The sequence below is a fragment of the Dermacentor variabilis genome, chromosome 6 (assembly GCF_050947875.1).
Source record: "Dermacentor variabilis isolate Ectoservices chromosome 6, ASM5094787v1, whole genome shotgun sequence".
In the NCBI taxonomy this organism is placed as follows: domain Eukaryota; kingdom Metazoa; phylum Arthropoda; class Arachnida; order Ixodida; family Ixodidae; genus Dermacentor; species Dermacentor variabilis.
This window is the reverse complement of record NC_134573.1, coordinates 165,293,237-165,310,238: the sequence shown is the minus strand read 5'-3', so window position 1 is coordinate 165,310,238 and position 17,002 is coordinate 165,293,237. Positions and strand designations below refer to the sequence as shown.

Below are 17,002 nucleotides of genomic sequence, written 5' to 3'. Positions count from 1 at the left end.
CTCCCACTCACGCGAGCCCTGTAAAGCTGCGTCTTCACGTTGAACACTTAATGTTGGTGATATTCTCCCGCGATGACATCACCTTAAAAGGTTGCGCATTCCATAGCAAGTCATGCCGCCTTAGGGTTGCATAGCTTTTTTCAGGGGTCTCTAAGCACCCCGTAGCGTGTTTTACAAGTGAAACGTAGGCCCCCGACGTACTTCTCCCCAGCCTCACGAAAAACTTCCATTCGAGGGCGGGAAACCCCTTTGACCCCTAAAACTGTAATACGGGGTTACCGGCGTAAGACTTATCAGCGACGAAGAATGCGCTCGCCTCCTTTCATAATAGCCGCATAGATAGCCGGCTGGATGTAAACAGACGAAGGGCGAGGGGAAAGCAATGATGCGAGTGCAAAGCTGGTAGTTGCACGAGGCTGCTGCAAGCGACACACACCCGCCCATGAATGTGGTACCCTCTTCGTTCCGCTTGGAAGAAGGTGCGTACGCCGTGCGCGTTCCGTAAGCACGCCTAATGAGCGCGTTGGATCAATTGGCAGAACGACTGCGGACGCCTTCCCCGCACCCCGTCCCACGCCGGCACAACAGCATGCGCAGGGGGAAGAGGCTCTGACGCAGCAGACAAAGCTGTGCTGCGAGACGCCGGCATTCGCAGAAGGGGTGAACAGTCGGGAACTGCGGAGCAAACGAAGAACAAGCAAAACGGCCCGGCCCACCCGCCGGATGAAACAAAATATGGAGCTCAAAAAACAGAATAAAGTAAGGGCAGGGGAGTTGCGGACGACCGCCGGCAGCGAGCACCCGCGAGCAGCAGCAGCATCCCTTTGCCTTTTGATGTATTCCGGCACGGAGCATCACGAAGCACCAACATGCGGGCGAGTGAAAGCAGGTTTGGGAATTCCCGATGCTCGACGAGCGCTCGGGCTGGCATGGGCCGCGTGCGTTCGTAGACGGCGCCGTCGTTTTCACTGCTGGCCGCGTCTGGATCCGCACGCTCGTCGCCGCGTGTCTGTGCAGGAGTTGCGGGGGGGCGTCGACTGCGGATGGACGCGCGCTGTTGCTGCTGTTTGACGGGTGCAGCCTGCGGACGTAGTTGATCTGCCCGCGCCTGGCGCTTGGACGTCGGGATCGACTCGCCCCTCGTCGAACGACGTCGCAGGTTGCCGGATCGCTGATCCGCGTCGCGAAGAAGCAGCGATGGACCGCCCAAGAGGCGCCCAGGTGGGACGACATCAGCAGCATTATCGTTCTTTTTTCACTGTGACAGTGGATGGGGACAATCATTTGCGGAAGGGATTACAGGTATACCAAACTTGAATTGGCGGTGTGAAAGAAGCAGCAAAAGACAGGAGGCTCTAGTAGAACTCAGTGGAGTGCGATGCCTACGTTGATCAGTTGTAACGTCGAGTGCCAGAAATTAGTAGGTTGTGTCATACAAAAACTAATGCAAGGGAACTTCTTGGATGAATATAAGAAAAACAATGTATTTAAGTTCCGCAACCAAGGCGTAAGGTTGGTTACCTTTTATTTCGCTTGATGCAAGCCCTGCGCGGAACTTTTAGTGATATCAGAGTAGTGCAAATAGGGGGACGATCCCGACGTTTTGATCAAGGGAACCACTCCGTAGCGTCCATTAGCGCCGTGGACAACTGTCAGACGGGCGTTTGCAACACGGCCTTCTATATGCGGTGACGACGAGCCGTTGCGGAAGCCACCCGAGCCGCGTGTTCTTCACTTTTCCTTCAGAGCGCGTCGACGCTCGTTGCGTTTCAGCGTGCAGATGAGCCTCGTTACCTTGGGTGACGGGAGCAAGCTTGACACCCTAACGACGTAACGAGAGTGCTTCTGCCAGTCAAGGAAGGACGGTTGGCGATAACCACGACACTGGTGCTTTCCAAACGCAGTGCATGCTTCTCCTTTAAAAAGAAAATAAAAGTGGACAAGGTGTGACAGAAATGGTCGTGTTACGAAACACGGCATGCAGGCGCAGGTGACGCCTTTCGCACGTTAGTCTCGGCAGACGGATGCGGTCATGCAGTGTCGGCGTGGCAATTTCGCCTGCTTTTGCTTCGTCATGCCGTCATCTGCCGAACGAAGACATGTTCATGGCCTCCATTTTTTTCTTTCATCATCGCATCCTTCTCAAAACGATAGAGTTTATCGGTACTTACCTTTCTTCTTAGCTGCGTAGCACATTTATTATAAAAGAAATACAAAGGAATGAGAAAATATTTGACAACTAATACACACAGACGACAGAGCGGCTTTTATGTCATGTCCTCTTCATACCTTAACTGTCAGTCATTGTCTCATTTGTGCACCGTTTTTTCCTTGGCAACAAGAAGCCACGTTGTAAATATATTTTCTTCGTGCCTCAGGTGTCAATCGTGTCACTGTCGCACTTTGTTCCCTTAAATGTGCTCGGCGTAGGAGGCGCAAGATGCCAAGGCAAGAAGAAGGCTTCTAGAAGGTCGTGATGAGCACTGGAATTCGCTCCCGGAGGTTGTTTGATTGGCATAAGGCAGCAACGAAAGAAGGCAGTGCAATTTGGCTTGACCTTAGTGCCACATGTGACGGCATTTTCCCATTTGCAACCGTCTGGTTGACTCGCTTTTAAGCGTTTTCAGCGCCACTTGAAAGTTGGATAGCCCCTCAGTTGCGCCTTTTGGAAGTCCCCTCCCACATGCCCCCTCAACCAGAACAACGTCTCAGAGTAGCGACTGAAACTTCGATAAAAACGTGCTCGCCTTGATTCGAAAAAGGTTCCTTGAAGTTGAGAGTGTTACAGCAGAGAACTGCCAGTCTGTAACCCATTCGTGAGAGACGGGTTCTGCTACCTGCGGCGATCGCGCAAGGTTTCGAAACGAGCGGCTCGATTGTCTCGACAACCTTGCATTCTCACATATTTGCACAAGAATCGCCATTACGTGCAGTGCGTGAGAAAGCCGTAGCACTATGGATGCGCGAGGGCCTTGCGCACGACGTCGCCGTTTAATTGCTGCTCTTTGACCGCACGTTGCGTTCAATACTTCCCGCCGTAATTCCGCGCTATAGTTCCGTAAGCCGTTCGCCCCGCTTGTTGCGGTATACTCCGTGTCCTCTCGCTTTCTAAGGTTAACAGCGGAGGTCGACCGTGGGTCGTTTCTCTGGGATTCTTCATTATTTCTTGCCCGTTGTTTTAGGGGCCTTTGTTATCTGAACCAATGGATGAGGTGCAGATTTTTATGCTCCGGTGATTGGCTTGCCTATCGCCTTCGATGGAACGTATTCAGCTGACTCTCACTAGCCTTTCACCGCCGTGGACGAAACGCGCGTGTCTGCAGGGATGACGCGACGGGAGGACATGTCATTGAGCTGACCTCGAATAGGCTTGAAACACCTCCGGCAAAGACGCCGCCAAGGAACGACGGCCACGCCGAAAGGCCACGCGCCTTACTATATAGGGTTGACCGGTGGACGCTTTAGTGCACCATCACCATGCGCCATCTCGTTCGCTTCGAGCAGAGATTTGGTGTCGATAGCGGGATACGTTCCCGCGTTCCTTAACCTGGTTGCGGCTACGAAATAATAGCACGTAACATTTAATTACAGGCAACGAAGATCGCTCGGTGGCTATGGCATTGTTTTTTTTTTTTTTTTGAGGACTAAGTCGTCAGTTGTATTCCCGGCTGAGACAGTCGCATTACGATGGGGCGCAATAAAAAAAAATGAAAAAAAAATGAAAAAAAGGGGAAGAAAAGCACACTTGAATACCGTGCGTTTGATTTAGGTTAAGAGGGGTTAAATATGCGCGAAACAACGAGGACAAGCGATAGAAACACAACACACCACGAGCGAATTGACCGGCCCCAGTGAACACCACTGCGCTCGTGGTGTGTTGTTTCTATCGGTTGCCCTCGTTTCTTAGCGTAATTTTAACCTCCTTCAAGTACGAACCAACTAGCCCTCAAGAACGACCTACTGAAGATTTACGTTAAGGAATTTCGAGTGGAAAAAATTTATCCCGAACCATTCACTGCGCTGTTTCTCAGTTTCCTCGTGTTGCTTTGTGACACGCCATCGTCGTTTAACTAGGCTGCCTTAAAAGCCCTGTTTACGCTGTGAAAGAAGACACGCACGCTTGACTGGAACATATCCTTAAATAGAAATACTAACAGCTAGAAATAACAGTTAGTCCAATTCATGATAGATTAAGCTGCATGACCACCTGTCTCGTGGAAATTTGTGAAGTGCGATATTTCATGTAGCCGGTGCGTCTCAGGTATGTTATTTGGCAAAACAACGTGTCTGACAGTCCGTTAATACAGTGACCATGCACAGCGGTGGAAAAGAGGTTATATATAACGCGAATATGCTATCTGTTGATGTGTACGTTTCTAGGCGTATGTCTTGTTGTCCTTTGAACTTTTTTCCTTTGCTTTGTTAGCAGCGTAATCGCGTTCCAACCTATAGTGTGATGAGTACTTGTTGTAGCAAGGATATTCCAAAGCCGAGATTGTAGCCTTATTTACAGGAATTACAGCCTCGTAATTATAAGATCTACATGGTCCTCCACGTTCAGGGGAAACGCCTGATGAGTATTCTTTGAGGCAGTTCAACTTAAACATTTCTGAAAAAAGAAGATAAAGAAAAGAGGGGGCGGAGCAGAGAGAAGCCTTCTTAATGAATTGCGGAGAATTCTGCCGGCATGTACGTAATCCCCTGCATGATACTCTGCGCGAAGAAATAAATCGGGGTCAAAAAGGCGTATGAGGAGGAGAGCGGTAAAAGAAAGAAAGGAAAGGCTAGAAAAGGTATGATCCCAGCATATACACACGTAAGACAAAAGTGACGGTGTTGGCGTAAATAACGTAGAGCTTGTCAGTTGAGCCAAAGCCTTGAAGAAGTGAGAAAAGAAAATATAAAGCTTGACGCGGCTTTGAAGAAGAACGCGTAAGACTTAGTAAGACTTTAGTGTACTTATGTGGCTCGACTTTGCGTTACTGTGGTTTGATGTTGACCTTTAGTTTTAGTGCTTTTAACTAGATTCCTTTTGATATCGCCATGTGAAAAATATTGACTGGCGCCAATTAAATGCGACATCTCCTAAGCACCACATAATAATAATAATAATAATAATAATAATAATAATAATAATAATAATAATAATAATAATAATAATATTGCTTGCTCTAGTGGTTTTTGGGAAGCAGAGCTCACTCTATTGAAATAACTCCTTTAGTCTCAGCAGAAAGCTCGACATTCCATCAATCTGCGGTTTCTTACGCTCCACGGTTATCACAGAAAGGGCTGATGATCAGCCCAAGACGGCACAGGCAGCTGTTGGCGAATGCGGCGCTCAGATGAAGCCGTTGAAGCGTTGTCTCAAGGTGACGAGGAAGATGGTGTGCAAGACTTGATTTTAAAACGGGATGAGTTGGTAGCGGAGAAAGTGACACTGATAAAACTGCGAATTCTGCAGGCAGCAATGGCCAATAAATGCGCCCACGCTGAAAAGGAATTTTTTTCCTGTTTATTTACAGAGAGATAAGCAGTCCATATAACTCCTCACACATTTATTTTCTATAAACGAATGGTTAAGCGACGTAGCTTGATTTCCAACTTAAGTCTGTGGGTATTGCCTGATGCATACCATCTTCAGCGTGTAGCAAGACAGACGAAACCCTCGATTCAGCCAACACTATTTACTTGCACAACCCCGTAGGGGGTAGGGAGGCAAAGCCAGCCCGACAACTCGCCGCGACGTGCAGGCCTCGTGTTTATACACTCGCCCGCGAGAATCGCACATGTGTGAATGCATGCACATCAAGCTCTCAGATAGTGGCGATGGCCCAGCTCAATAGGCCTCCACGGGGTGGCCTTCTACATCTGCTGTGAGAATCTTATACTAAAGAGGTGTTTCTCCTATGATTTGAGGAGGCGCTGGAGATGGACGGTGCTAACTCCGGATGACTACTATACGAGTTTATCAAACCGTGCGCAGTGTAGGTGAAATGCTTTCGAATTTGACGCTTGGACGCATAGAACCCAGGATGACTACCTCTAGATAGTGAAGTCGACTGCCAGCAGCGTGAATAAATTCAATGTCCGTGTATTGTGCTGGCTGCTATCGCCGCCTGTCAATTGTTACTCAGCTTCCTTACGCAAGTTCGCTCTATGAAGTGCGTTTTTCTTCAAGTGACACCGTCAGCACGTGCCTTCCCGATCTGCACGCTCCCACTTCCCCTCCACAGCAATGGGAACAAGCATAACTGTTTGCAACGAAGCATCAGGTGTTATGTATACGATGTTGTACGTTTTGTTTTTAAGAAGCAGTAATGAAGTCTGGTTAGTAAATAAGGCCTAAAGTGACTAAGCCAGTTTGCGTTAGTAGTATTTCTCGGTGTACAGTCTTCTTTTGTAAGAAACTTATGGGTTCACAGTTTTTCTTACTCAGTATACACACACTTCAGGGTTGACTTCGTACCCATGTGCGCACTGCATGCATACGTGTCTGTTAAATTTAAACATGCGAGAACAAACGCAGAGGCTTTTCCTAGGCGTTAGCATTCTTGCGATTATCCAAACCTTTTTTATCAAACGGAGTGTTGGGGGTATGGTCTCTCACTGCGAACGCTAAGAGACGGGATGTGGCATACACACAAGACCAGTCGGCTTATTTAGCCCTCTGTACTACCCCTATAAAAACTGTGCTGGTGACCAGCACTGCTCTCTATGGAATCTCGCAAAGAAGCAACAAACGGCATCTAAATACTTACTACAACAAATATATGCCTTGGAACGCGTAATTGAATTTTAAAGCAGAGCTTTCCAATCTTTATTTCGCGATGTTTGGCGTGTGCGCTCGGACGGTTTCGCGCCCAGCAACGTCGGCCGATCACAGAGGCAGTGTAGTAGTAAACTAGGCTGATAGTGGAGACAGTGCACTGAAAACTGGGACGATCCCGGAGGCGGTGTAATCAAAAGTGGGCCGATCGTGGAGACACCGTGTAATCCGTGGTCGCGTGGGTCGCGAGGTGGGGTCACGTGGTGTAGTCGCCGCGTTTCACGCTACTCTTCACATGTGTTGTGCGCTTCTCATTGCTTCGACCTTTAGATGCTTTGAATTCAAAATACCGCTCAGCGAAATTCCAACGGATTTCGCAGAAGTTATCGCTGTCTTTGCCAATCATTATCCATAGTTTCTATCGCAATTTTTTTCGCTGCGCGGACATCCTCCTCGGATAGCCGATGTCTGCGCTGGCATGTATTCTCCCGAGCCTGTGTATACACACACAGATAACCTCACGCTGACTTCGAGCTGGCAGCGCTGCCCAAATCGAAGGTATCGGCAACATGATGTCGCAAAGATTTAGCCTCTTACCGCGAGCATACCACGACCCGACACCCGACCCGGCGTTCTGGAGATGCCGCGAACGGCCTCCTGCAGTATCGACAGTGTTGAACACGCGCACGTTTTGCTACTGCAGAGTGTTACTAGCTGCATTGACGCTTTATGAAGAAGTCTTCAGCAATTAATGGTTGGGAAAAGAAGAAAACAGAGGAGCCTTACGAAATAGTAAAAAAAAAAGAAAGGAAAACGGCGATGTAAGGTGTTCTTCGACGTCCTCTGTACATTCGGCTGGGTGCCAGATTACTCTTCTATGAATATTTTGTTGACAGAAAGACGGAGTAATGTCCGTGGGTGCTTAGCGTTAAACTTGGCAAGGTATAGAAAGCCAAGGCTTCCATTTGGCCGAACCGTTAAGGAAGCACGCTCCTCCTTATTTTAAACTTCTTGGTTCACTCAATAGCGATAAAACCGGCTTTGTTTCGGTGGCAGTATAAACAAGCTCTTGCCCATTAATCTAGGCGGTTTTCTCTAAGGAAAACATTAAATAAAAGCTAGAGCCAACAGGAGCGTACTAAAACTTTAATATTTGCTTCCTATCCTATCCTCCACTGCTGCTTAGGAGAACGCTGACGCATGAAGCCCTAGCTTTACGTTATTCGTTCTCAATTATTGTTATTTGCTTTGGAAACTTATGCACTTGACAGGAAAAGGGGAGCGAGGAGCGGGCTGGCAACTGCCGCCGGAAGGGTCACAACGCCTGCCTGCCCTTCAGAAAGGAGGAGACAGAAACATAGAAGTGGAAGATAGGAAGAAGGGGATGAAATAAAGAACAAGGGGTCAAATGTCAAGGATTAAAGAAAAACATGCACAGTACAGATCACGCACAGTAGGGCTCGTCACTGAAGGTTACGTGACTAAATAATGTTAAAGTAGAAGAAACAGTGTCTGAAATCCTGTCAGTTGAAAACAGAAGTAGGCTACAAACGCGAACCTAAGTAGCTACTTCTCGAGAAGTGAGGAGAGCGCTATGAGCCTGATCGCGTCGAGAAGCACAACAATTGGGGTACCAACATTCGTCGAGTGTCGAACGACGCAGGCCAAGGAGATGATGGCCCCCTCGCTAGCGACGTGCACTGCGCAATGAAAGCGGCACACTCCATCATCAGGTTCTCAAACCAATGGAACACTCACGCGCTTTCCATTGCCCGTGTTGTAGGGCACAGATCTCGAGTCCTTTCCGCTCACTCTATCTCGTTGTTATTACGATTCGCTGAAAACTCCTTTCCTTGTAACGTAATCTCGCCAGCTATCGTCCATTCCTCAAGACAAAATATCCGCCGCAGCAGAAAGGTTTGCGTTGAGCTAGCGCAAGAATGGCGTCGAAAGGTGCTTTTCGGACGAGAGCTTCGAGCCTATATTAAGAACGCCACTGGCCGTTTCAACAAGTAGCTTCTGCGAAACCCACAAGGGTCGCCATTGATGACGGCACCGTGCCACCGCAAGTGCTGCTACACGTAGGACTCGCGATGTATGTTATTTGTTTTTCCTTCTTTCCATGGAAATCTTGACATTCAGCAGTGTGGGATAGAGCCCTTCGTTCTTTGATCTGGAAGTGCGAGAGAGAGCCGCGCCTTAAGTCAGGCCGGCGAAAAAACAAAAGCCCCACCCCTCCGTATGACGAAGCGCGAACCCTTGCGCCTACCCGTTGTTGACATGGCTGTGCCTGGAATACGAAATCTGCGTGATGAAACAGCGGAGGCGAAAGTTATAAGCAGCCGCCGCTGCCGGCGAAACGTGAAAAGGGATTCCCTCCGACCTCGCCCACTGTCGTCGCATACATTAAAATGTCTCCGAGGTTCGCTCGATATAGAAACGCCTCGAGTTGTATCGCTTCTTTCCTGCCGTATGCCAGCTGGGCTACGCGCTTTGGTTTTCACAGAGATAACGTATTATCACCGCTCCGGGTATTTAAATGAGAACCGCAGAGTCAGTGTTAGGTGGGGTTGTAGATCTAACTCGCGGTTTCGTTCTTTTTTTAGGTTATGACCTGCTGGGTCAGTTGGTGTGTGGTAAACTAACCGATAGCTTTCCTGTCTTGTTTACTCGGTGTTCTTGACTCACCTTGACTTTCGACGACGCATCAGATGTCGTCGACTCCGCGTTCACCACGCGGCAATCGCTTCCTCTTCTGTGCTTCCGACGTGGAGGACGTCGGTTGGCTTCAGGCCGCCTGTTTCCGAAATGCTTTCCCGGTCAGCTGCAGCAATTTGCAGAACATATAAGCAGCGAGAAAAAAAAATTTACTCAGCTTCATCTCAGCGCATGTATACTGGAAGATAATCGTGTGATCTCTATGTATTTGGACGCGCCGTTGCATTTTTCGAACTAGCCTGAGCACCTAATTAGGTCTCGAGTGTACATTATTTTATTCTTTCGTAAACTCATATGTCCAGTAAATTTTCGCAGAAAAATTTTACGTACAACAGTGCCGATGAACGAACATGAACTGCTGGAGCTGGAAGGTAGGGAAGCGCACTGCGTTGTTCGGCAGCGACGTCGAGGTGCGTCGCTCTCTTCTGTGTGGTATTCCCTGCTAAAGACAACTTTGATCACTTTCCTGGAAGCAGAAGGCAGGCGACAATTCATCCTGCTTGCGATCAGGATATCTTCAGGAGTACATACATTGTACATTAACCTTTCACCCGCAACAGTGAGAAACCGCATAAGCATATGGTGATTTGCCGGAATACCCCGCGTTTGCCACAAACGACCCAACACAGAATTCCAGAGAGCGACACGCGACCAAAGTGTGCAATCGAATTTCTCGGAATGCCGATCCCTCCTTTCGAGGCGCCCGCGGGGTGCCAGAAAAGAAGCGATCGCTGTGCGCATGCGCATGAATCGGTCACGCTGTAACGCGAGGTATAGAAAGCGAGGAACACTAGCGGCTGGGTTACAGGTTCTCAGAATAGCGCGCTCTTGACTGTGGGTCAATGTCGTGAGCAGGGGCGCTGCAATTTGGCCAGGAAAGAAAAAAAGGGGCGCCGGCGCATCCACTAATAGATATCGCTTCCGCGCCCGACATGGGCTCGCGTGTTCTACGTCGGTATCGTTGTTCTGCCGGCCACGGCCGATGTCGGATTACGACTCTCGCTTTCAGTAACCGACGGGGAAACGAGAGACGGAGCCGCGGTCTCAGCGTCTTCCTCTTCGCAGGAGGCTGGCACAGCCGCTGTAACTATAACCGCTTGCCGAATCAAATCAGTTTGGCCTTCAACCACCAGGAAAGAACTGGGCAGCTGAAAAACAAAACGAAACGGAAAACCGATATACTGCCCCGGGCAGACTGACGGGGCTACTGGCGCTGAGATGCTACAGTAGTGGATGGCACAAGAAATTGATTTGGCTTTGACTTTATGCGGACATATGTACAAAGTAACGCAACCTGGCCATACGAGTGGTTGCAATAATGCACAGCCGTAGCATGCCTCCCGTCGACAAAGGCTACATAGACATCAATGGGTCCACAAAACAGAAAAGCAAAGAAATATAGCTGCACACATTCACATCAGCCACTGTTAGAGCTTCCGAAGGCTGGGCACATTACAGAAGTGACAATATTTGGCCCACGGCCCCGTGGCAGGGCTCTGTAAGCGCGCATATAGCATTCAAACGCTTACTAAATTGAGGATCACTATGTCTGTCCATCTCTTCGACTTTGGAACGCCAAAACTTCTACGCTGGTCTCAGTGCGCCCGACCAAGGACAAAGGCAAGCTCATGGCTCGCCATGGCTTCAGAACATTTGGCAGATACTATGCAATGTTTCTAACGCGAGAGCTTAGCTTTAGGTGCCTCAAAAAAGTAAAAAAAGAAAACTAACAACATGCGTGGACACAAAAGGGAAAGTTTCTTTCTATGTCTGTTATTCATCGGTTGATGTGGAGAGATTGATGTAGGGAACACCTCGGCTAACCCTAACTCTGTTATACAACAACAAAGGAAAATAATGGCAGCATCAGCACCGATAGCACTGGTGTCTCTACGTGCAACAGTGCTTTCGGTGCTGGTGCCCGTAGAGACATTCTTTGTGGGCTTGGGTTCGTTTTATTATTTATGATATTTTTCTTTCTTTTCCTTTTTGTTGTTGCTTCAGTAGCAAAATTGGTATTTTGGGATAGCCGCTACAGTGAAGCAGCCTACCTTCCCATGTATCTACACTAAAATTGAAAAAAAAAAAGGGAAAGAAAGATAAGATCAGTGTAAAATGGCTAATGACGCCTCAAACAGAGAGTATATTCGACGTCTAGAGACTGCTGCGCTGCTAATAATATGATTAGCTTCGTCTAAGAACAATCTGAGCATACTGTTTCGCTGAGGTGCACAAAACAACGTATTCCGAAAGCCCGGTATAAGGCGTACACCCCATTTATTGTAAATTAGAGAGAGAGAGAAAGCAAGAAGAAGAAGGACAGGGAGATGAACAGGACGAGCGTCCGGTTTGCTACCCTACACTGGGGCGAAGGAAGGGATTACAAATTAGTGCAGGTGCTTATCATACAGGTGAGAAAAGCCTTTATGATATGCGCGGATCTGGGAAATACGGATGTTTAGGAGCGAGAAACTTTCTCGTGCAACATTTTCTTCCTTCCTTTCTTTCTTTCTTTCTTTCTTTCTTTCTTCCTTTCTCTCTTTCTTTCTTTCTTTCTTTCTTTCTTTCTTTCTTTCTTTCTTTTTTCACTGTCAGTCACCAAATAAGAGATGCGTCGTATAAGAAGATTTCTGGCTTCAGGATGCCGCCCCTTTTCACGCGTCACCGCTTGTTATTCCGGTGTAGTTCCGTTGCTGGAGGTGTGCCGCGATTGACGACGTAGTGTGACGTTGAAAAAGACGTCACTGTCGTCACACAACGTCCGTGTCGTAAAACCACGTCCGTAAAAGCCGATTTTCTTGCCTTCGGCTGATTCGGTTCATTTCTGAGACCTTGCATGCGTACCCAATACCTTAGGTGTAAGTTCTCGCTATGTTCACAATGACTACTGACATCTTAGGAGACGTACAAACGTTGGTTGATTCTAAAGCATTTCTACCCTCTCGGTGGCTGTTCCCCGTGATACGGGGCAACATACTGCTGGTTACTAAGGGATTGATTCGGCCTAGTTGGTCTGTCATACTGGGAACCTCAATACCGGTAAAAAGGCAGCGACAGACAAAGAAACGACAACACTGGCCGCGGCCTCCCGTATCCCGCACTGAGTGAAATCTTAGAATTGAGAAAAAGCTGTGGGAGGTGACGTCAGCTCGCATACGAGCTTCCCGTAGTATGAGGGGCTCGGTTATACCTTGGCTGATATCACGGCCGTCACATGTGACTTGGCTTATCAGAGCCGGTTTAGCGGCCCGTGTTGAAAAAAAAAATCATTTTCCTCTATTTTTTCTTTAGAATTGAGGCACCTTGTTTGTTTATGACAATTTCGGGCGTCATTCTTTACATTCGAACCGAGAAGAATAGCAGTACGCCATACCCCGCTCATTTCTTTGTCAATAAGTTTGCTTTTTATTAAACGAGCGGCAGTTGTGGCTTAGTGGCCGTGGTTTTCCGCTGTTGAACATGAGGTCGCGGGCTCGATGCCCGGCCGTGGCGGCCAGGTTCAGATAGGGGCGGAATGCAAGGTTCATTGTGTACTTATAGAGTCAAGCGCGCGTTAAAGAACACCAGGTGGCCGAAATTGACGCGGAGCCTGTTTCTGCCACTACGCCGTCCCTCGTTGACAGCATGCTGTTTTGGACATTAAACCCCAGAATTTCATTCGTCTTACTCAGAAAACTCTGCACAGTGATTTCATGGTCTTTGGAACGAAAAAGTTGGTGCCAGAAATAACGTTTAGCTACCTAAGTATAGAAGAAACAGTACAGAAAAACAGGCCAAGTAATATAACCGATTACAAAAAAAGAAAAGATAAACATACCTACTACAGTTTGAATATGTGAATTCATGAATGAATCATTTATTGCGGGAAAGAGGGGCTATGCGGCCTGTTTGCAAAGTGGTCGGCGTAAGGGTTTTACTAAATATGCTTATTATTTGTTTTGAAAACATATGTAGACTAGACAGGAAAGAGAAAGCGAGGAGCAGGTTGGCAACTGCCACCTGAATATCCATGCACTAAATATACACGAAGCTGAAGGGGCGACACTTATTTACACGACAATTGACCGAGGAAGGCGCTAATGAGCTTCGACACATGATAATGAGCTCCGCGACGATCATTTTTCTTTCGCGACTTCTTTGTCTCTACAAGAGCGGGAGCCGGCGGCCTCTGTAGGACGAGGCAGTTGACGGCTCTTAATTGCTGGCGAAGCGTATTGCTGAGCGGTCTGAGATTCTCGACTCATCAAGGATGACCACTATCGCGCGCGTGCGCTTTCTCTGACAGACATTTCAACAGCTCAATGTCACCACGTATCCACTTCCTGCGGGGAAGTCCTTCGCCGTCACTCGACCACGTCGCGTGAGATTGAAGATTCTGCGCTGACGTCTCGCGCCTTTGCATAGCCCGCAGTTCGGCGAGCGTCGAACACCCGACGCGGCCGAACCCTTCAACGCCACGAAGCGTCGCCCTCTGACCCTCGTTCGCGCATCCCGTCTATACGCGTCGTCTCGTGTTCCTAGTGACGAGTTCGAACGCGACGCAATGTCCCTGCGCGTCGCCGGCGAGAGCCGCTTTCTCATCAAACAAAGTCGACCGGCAGCGTTTCCAGCGGATGCTTTTAGAGGATGTCCGCCGCCCGCCCACCCGTAGGTGCCGCGGCAGCAGCAGCAGCCACCGGCGGCGCAGGCGAACGCCGCTGCGTCGAGACGAGTTGAGTTCAGGGCACGACGGGGGCACGGCAACTTCGGCGAAAGCCCCGTGGCTTCCAGCGGGAGAGAGAGAGAGAGGCCAGAGAGGACACGTCGTCTTTGTTTACCTCGCCGGTGTCCCGATATGGTATTGGACGCACCGGTCTGGCGGGTCGATTTGTCGCTTTAGATTGATGTTCGCCATATAGAAGCAGGATCAGCTGCAGGAGTGCGACAGCTAGCGAGGCCTCGGCAGTACATGAAACCGCCGCTGCAGGTGGGTTTTGCAAGCAGGACCAGATTGTGCCCGATCGAAGCGTGGGGCGCGGGAGAAAGGGTGTGCGTGGAGTGAGAAGGGACCCGGGCTTTTCTTCGATCTGACGTTGGTCCTTGCTGCTGAAGAAGAAGAGGGACGCGCCCGCGGTTTGACGCAGCCTCGCCTCTCGGATTGGAAGAGGAGGCTTGACTGCGCGAGGGGCTTGTGCGTACGGCGAGCCGGTGACGCCGAGAGCGCATCGCCAGCTACGCACACCCCCCACTCCCTCCTCCCCTTACCCTTCCTCTTTATCGTCGGCGGCCGAGGCGGGCGAAGAAGACGAGAGTCGTACGTGTATAAAGGGCAGTCCGGAGAGGAACTTCCTCGGCGTGTTGCCGCTGGCGTTGGTCATCCGGGAGCAGGCGAGCCGCGTGCCTTCGAGCGCTTCCCATCCCGCCGCCGGTAGTGAGAGTGTTGGTGGTGCGGCGGCCAAGCGAAGCCAGTTGCGCGCGCGTCGGCGCGTGTGTGTTGCAAGTGGGCGCCGCGTGTCTCTTCGCCGTCTTCGCTGCTCATTTGCTCCCGGACATCGAGCACGCGCGCACGCGCTCAGCGTTGTTTTTCTGTTTTCACTTCGACGGCTCTCCGAAAAACACGCACGACGAGCTCGTAACGACCCGATTGGTGATCGCCGGCAACAGCCGCGCATCTCTGCCCTATGGTTCGGACCGTGGTTCTACGTTAGTTACTTTCTTTACCCACTTCGTCACGGACACGACCTGTGGTGACCGTCGGAGCAACTCACGGATACACGGAGGCTTTGCCATGTTTTCGACACTCAGGCCGATGGCGTCAATAGGGGTGAGTTGCTTTTGTCGTGGGAGACCGCCGCGCGCTTTTTGTTTTTTTTTTGCTTTTTGGTTTTTTGAGGTCTAACTCGCGGGAAAGAATAAACGAAAACTAGTAGCGAGATACCTCGCGGATGACGGTCAAGCTCCTGCAATGGAGCCAAGTTGAGCAAGTAAAGATTTGCCGAGAAACATTCACCAGGAGACTGGCCAAAGTTTGCTATTTAGGCATCTGGAATTTCAGATGGTTGTCTCTGATCACCATCCCTTGATTAGATCCAAAAGTTTCACGTAATATATTGATAATTATGGCTGCTTCTGTCAAGAAATAAAGGGGAAAGGATGACCCCCTCTTTCAATGGTGATGAAATTGACAATTATTTATTCCCTTCTGCGAGGTGCTCCGGCTTCCAGCTTTACACGTAGTAGTTCGATACACTTACAATTGGGAAAATAATATGCAGAACGAACGCAAATATTGGTGCCTTTGTGAAGCGGTCAATGAATTGCTGTACAATTAGCAGTGACTCATACAATTATGTCTATCTTCATCCTATGCAATGCGGGATCTCGTGCAGTTTCATGCGTCTGCACTGCGAAGGTCCCAAATGTATTCTCGTGCAATCTTATACTTGTGCACCACATTGTTCACAAGCTATGCACAAGCTCAGATGAACAAATAACGCCTTTTTTTTGTATGTGTCGCAATAAGGCGGCATCAACATTCCGGGTAAATGTACTCGCCGAAACATCATCCTCCACCGGACTTTGACCGGTCCGTTATCTTGGCCAACGCTACTAGAATGTCTGTGCTACTAGAACGTCTGATTCGACCTCTGTATGTCCGTCCGGCCTCGACACATTGCGTGAAAGAAAAATCTTTGTAGCTTCACATAGGTTCAGCTGCACAGACACTAGGTGCGCAAATTCGCGTGGACTGATGCACGGTACTCAATGCGACAAGCTTCGAGCATGCTCAAAGCGAGCACGAGTGTCGGCATCCACTGTCTCACGTTGCAACGTCTTTCCGCATTTAGTGCACCTCGGGATCATTGTTTCCTTTGTTGTCATTGTTTCCTTCAAACAGCCTGAACTTGATACACAAGAGATCACTAACGAGTATTTGGATCGCACCGCTGGTACGATCTGTTGGGAACTCGGCGCTGACGCCCGTGGTTGTACCTGGGTCGCAAGCCCCAAGGGTAGCGTTGGCCTGGCGGCCTGGGGTACAACTGGAAGCATCCGAAGGTCCCGGCAAAGCATGAGTCGACTGGTAACAACGAAACAACTTGTTTATTTTAACATCGCAAAGAGTTGGCGGTCAGGTTTGACCGAAGTAGAGAGACGGGAGAGCACTTCACTCAACAGAAGAAATCGGAGCCCTCCTTTTGGCGTCCGGGGGCAGCTGTTTTTATACTCTCGCAGTTGAGGGCAAGAAGGAACCCCTCAAAAGACGAGCACGTGAATGTACAACGGGCTAATGGTGACGCACACTGTCGTAGCGATGCCGTAGCACCATGTCGAGCACGATCTCGTAGCACCCTGTCATAGCGCTGCCGTAGCACCATGTCGAGCACGATCTCGTAGCACCCTGTTGTAGCGCTGCCGTAGCACCATGTCGAGCACGATCTCGTAGCACCCTGTTGTAGCGCTGCCGGTCGGGCACAATGACTGAAATGAGAGGATGATCCCTGCTTTGGCATCGCCTGTTTCGGGCACAATGACTGG

At 49.4% G+C, this 17,002-nt stretch overlaps 1 protein-coding gene across 3 annotated transcripts in view; it reads left to right on the top strand.

Annotated features, from left to right (window-relative positions):
* The first annotated feature begins 944 nt into the window (after window positions 1-944).
* Window positions 945-17,002, top strand: part of LOC142585669 (uncharacterized) — an 81,253-nt gene continuing 65,195 nt past the window's right edge. Inside the window, exon 1 of one of the 3 annotated variants that reach the window (XM_075696603.1) lies at window positions 945-1,221. In XM_075696603.1, coding sequence (XP_075552718.1) covers window positions 1,198-1,221 — 24 coding nt within the window. In that variant the 5' untranslated portion in view covers window positions 945-1,197. Of the gene's footprint in view, window positions 1,222-14,682; window positions 15,288-17,002 lie in introns of those variants that run through there. The other 2 variants (XM_075696605.1, XM_075696602.1) reach the window with 2 other exon arrangements.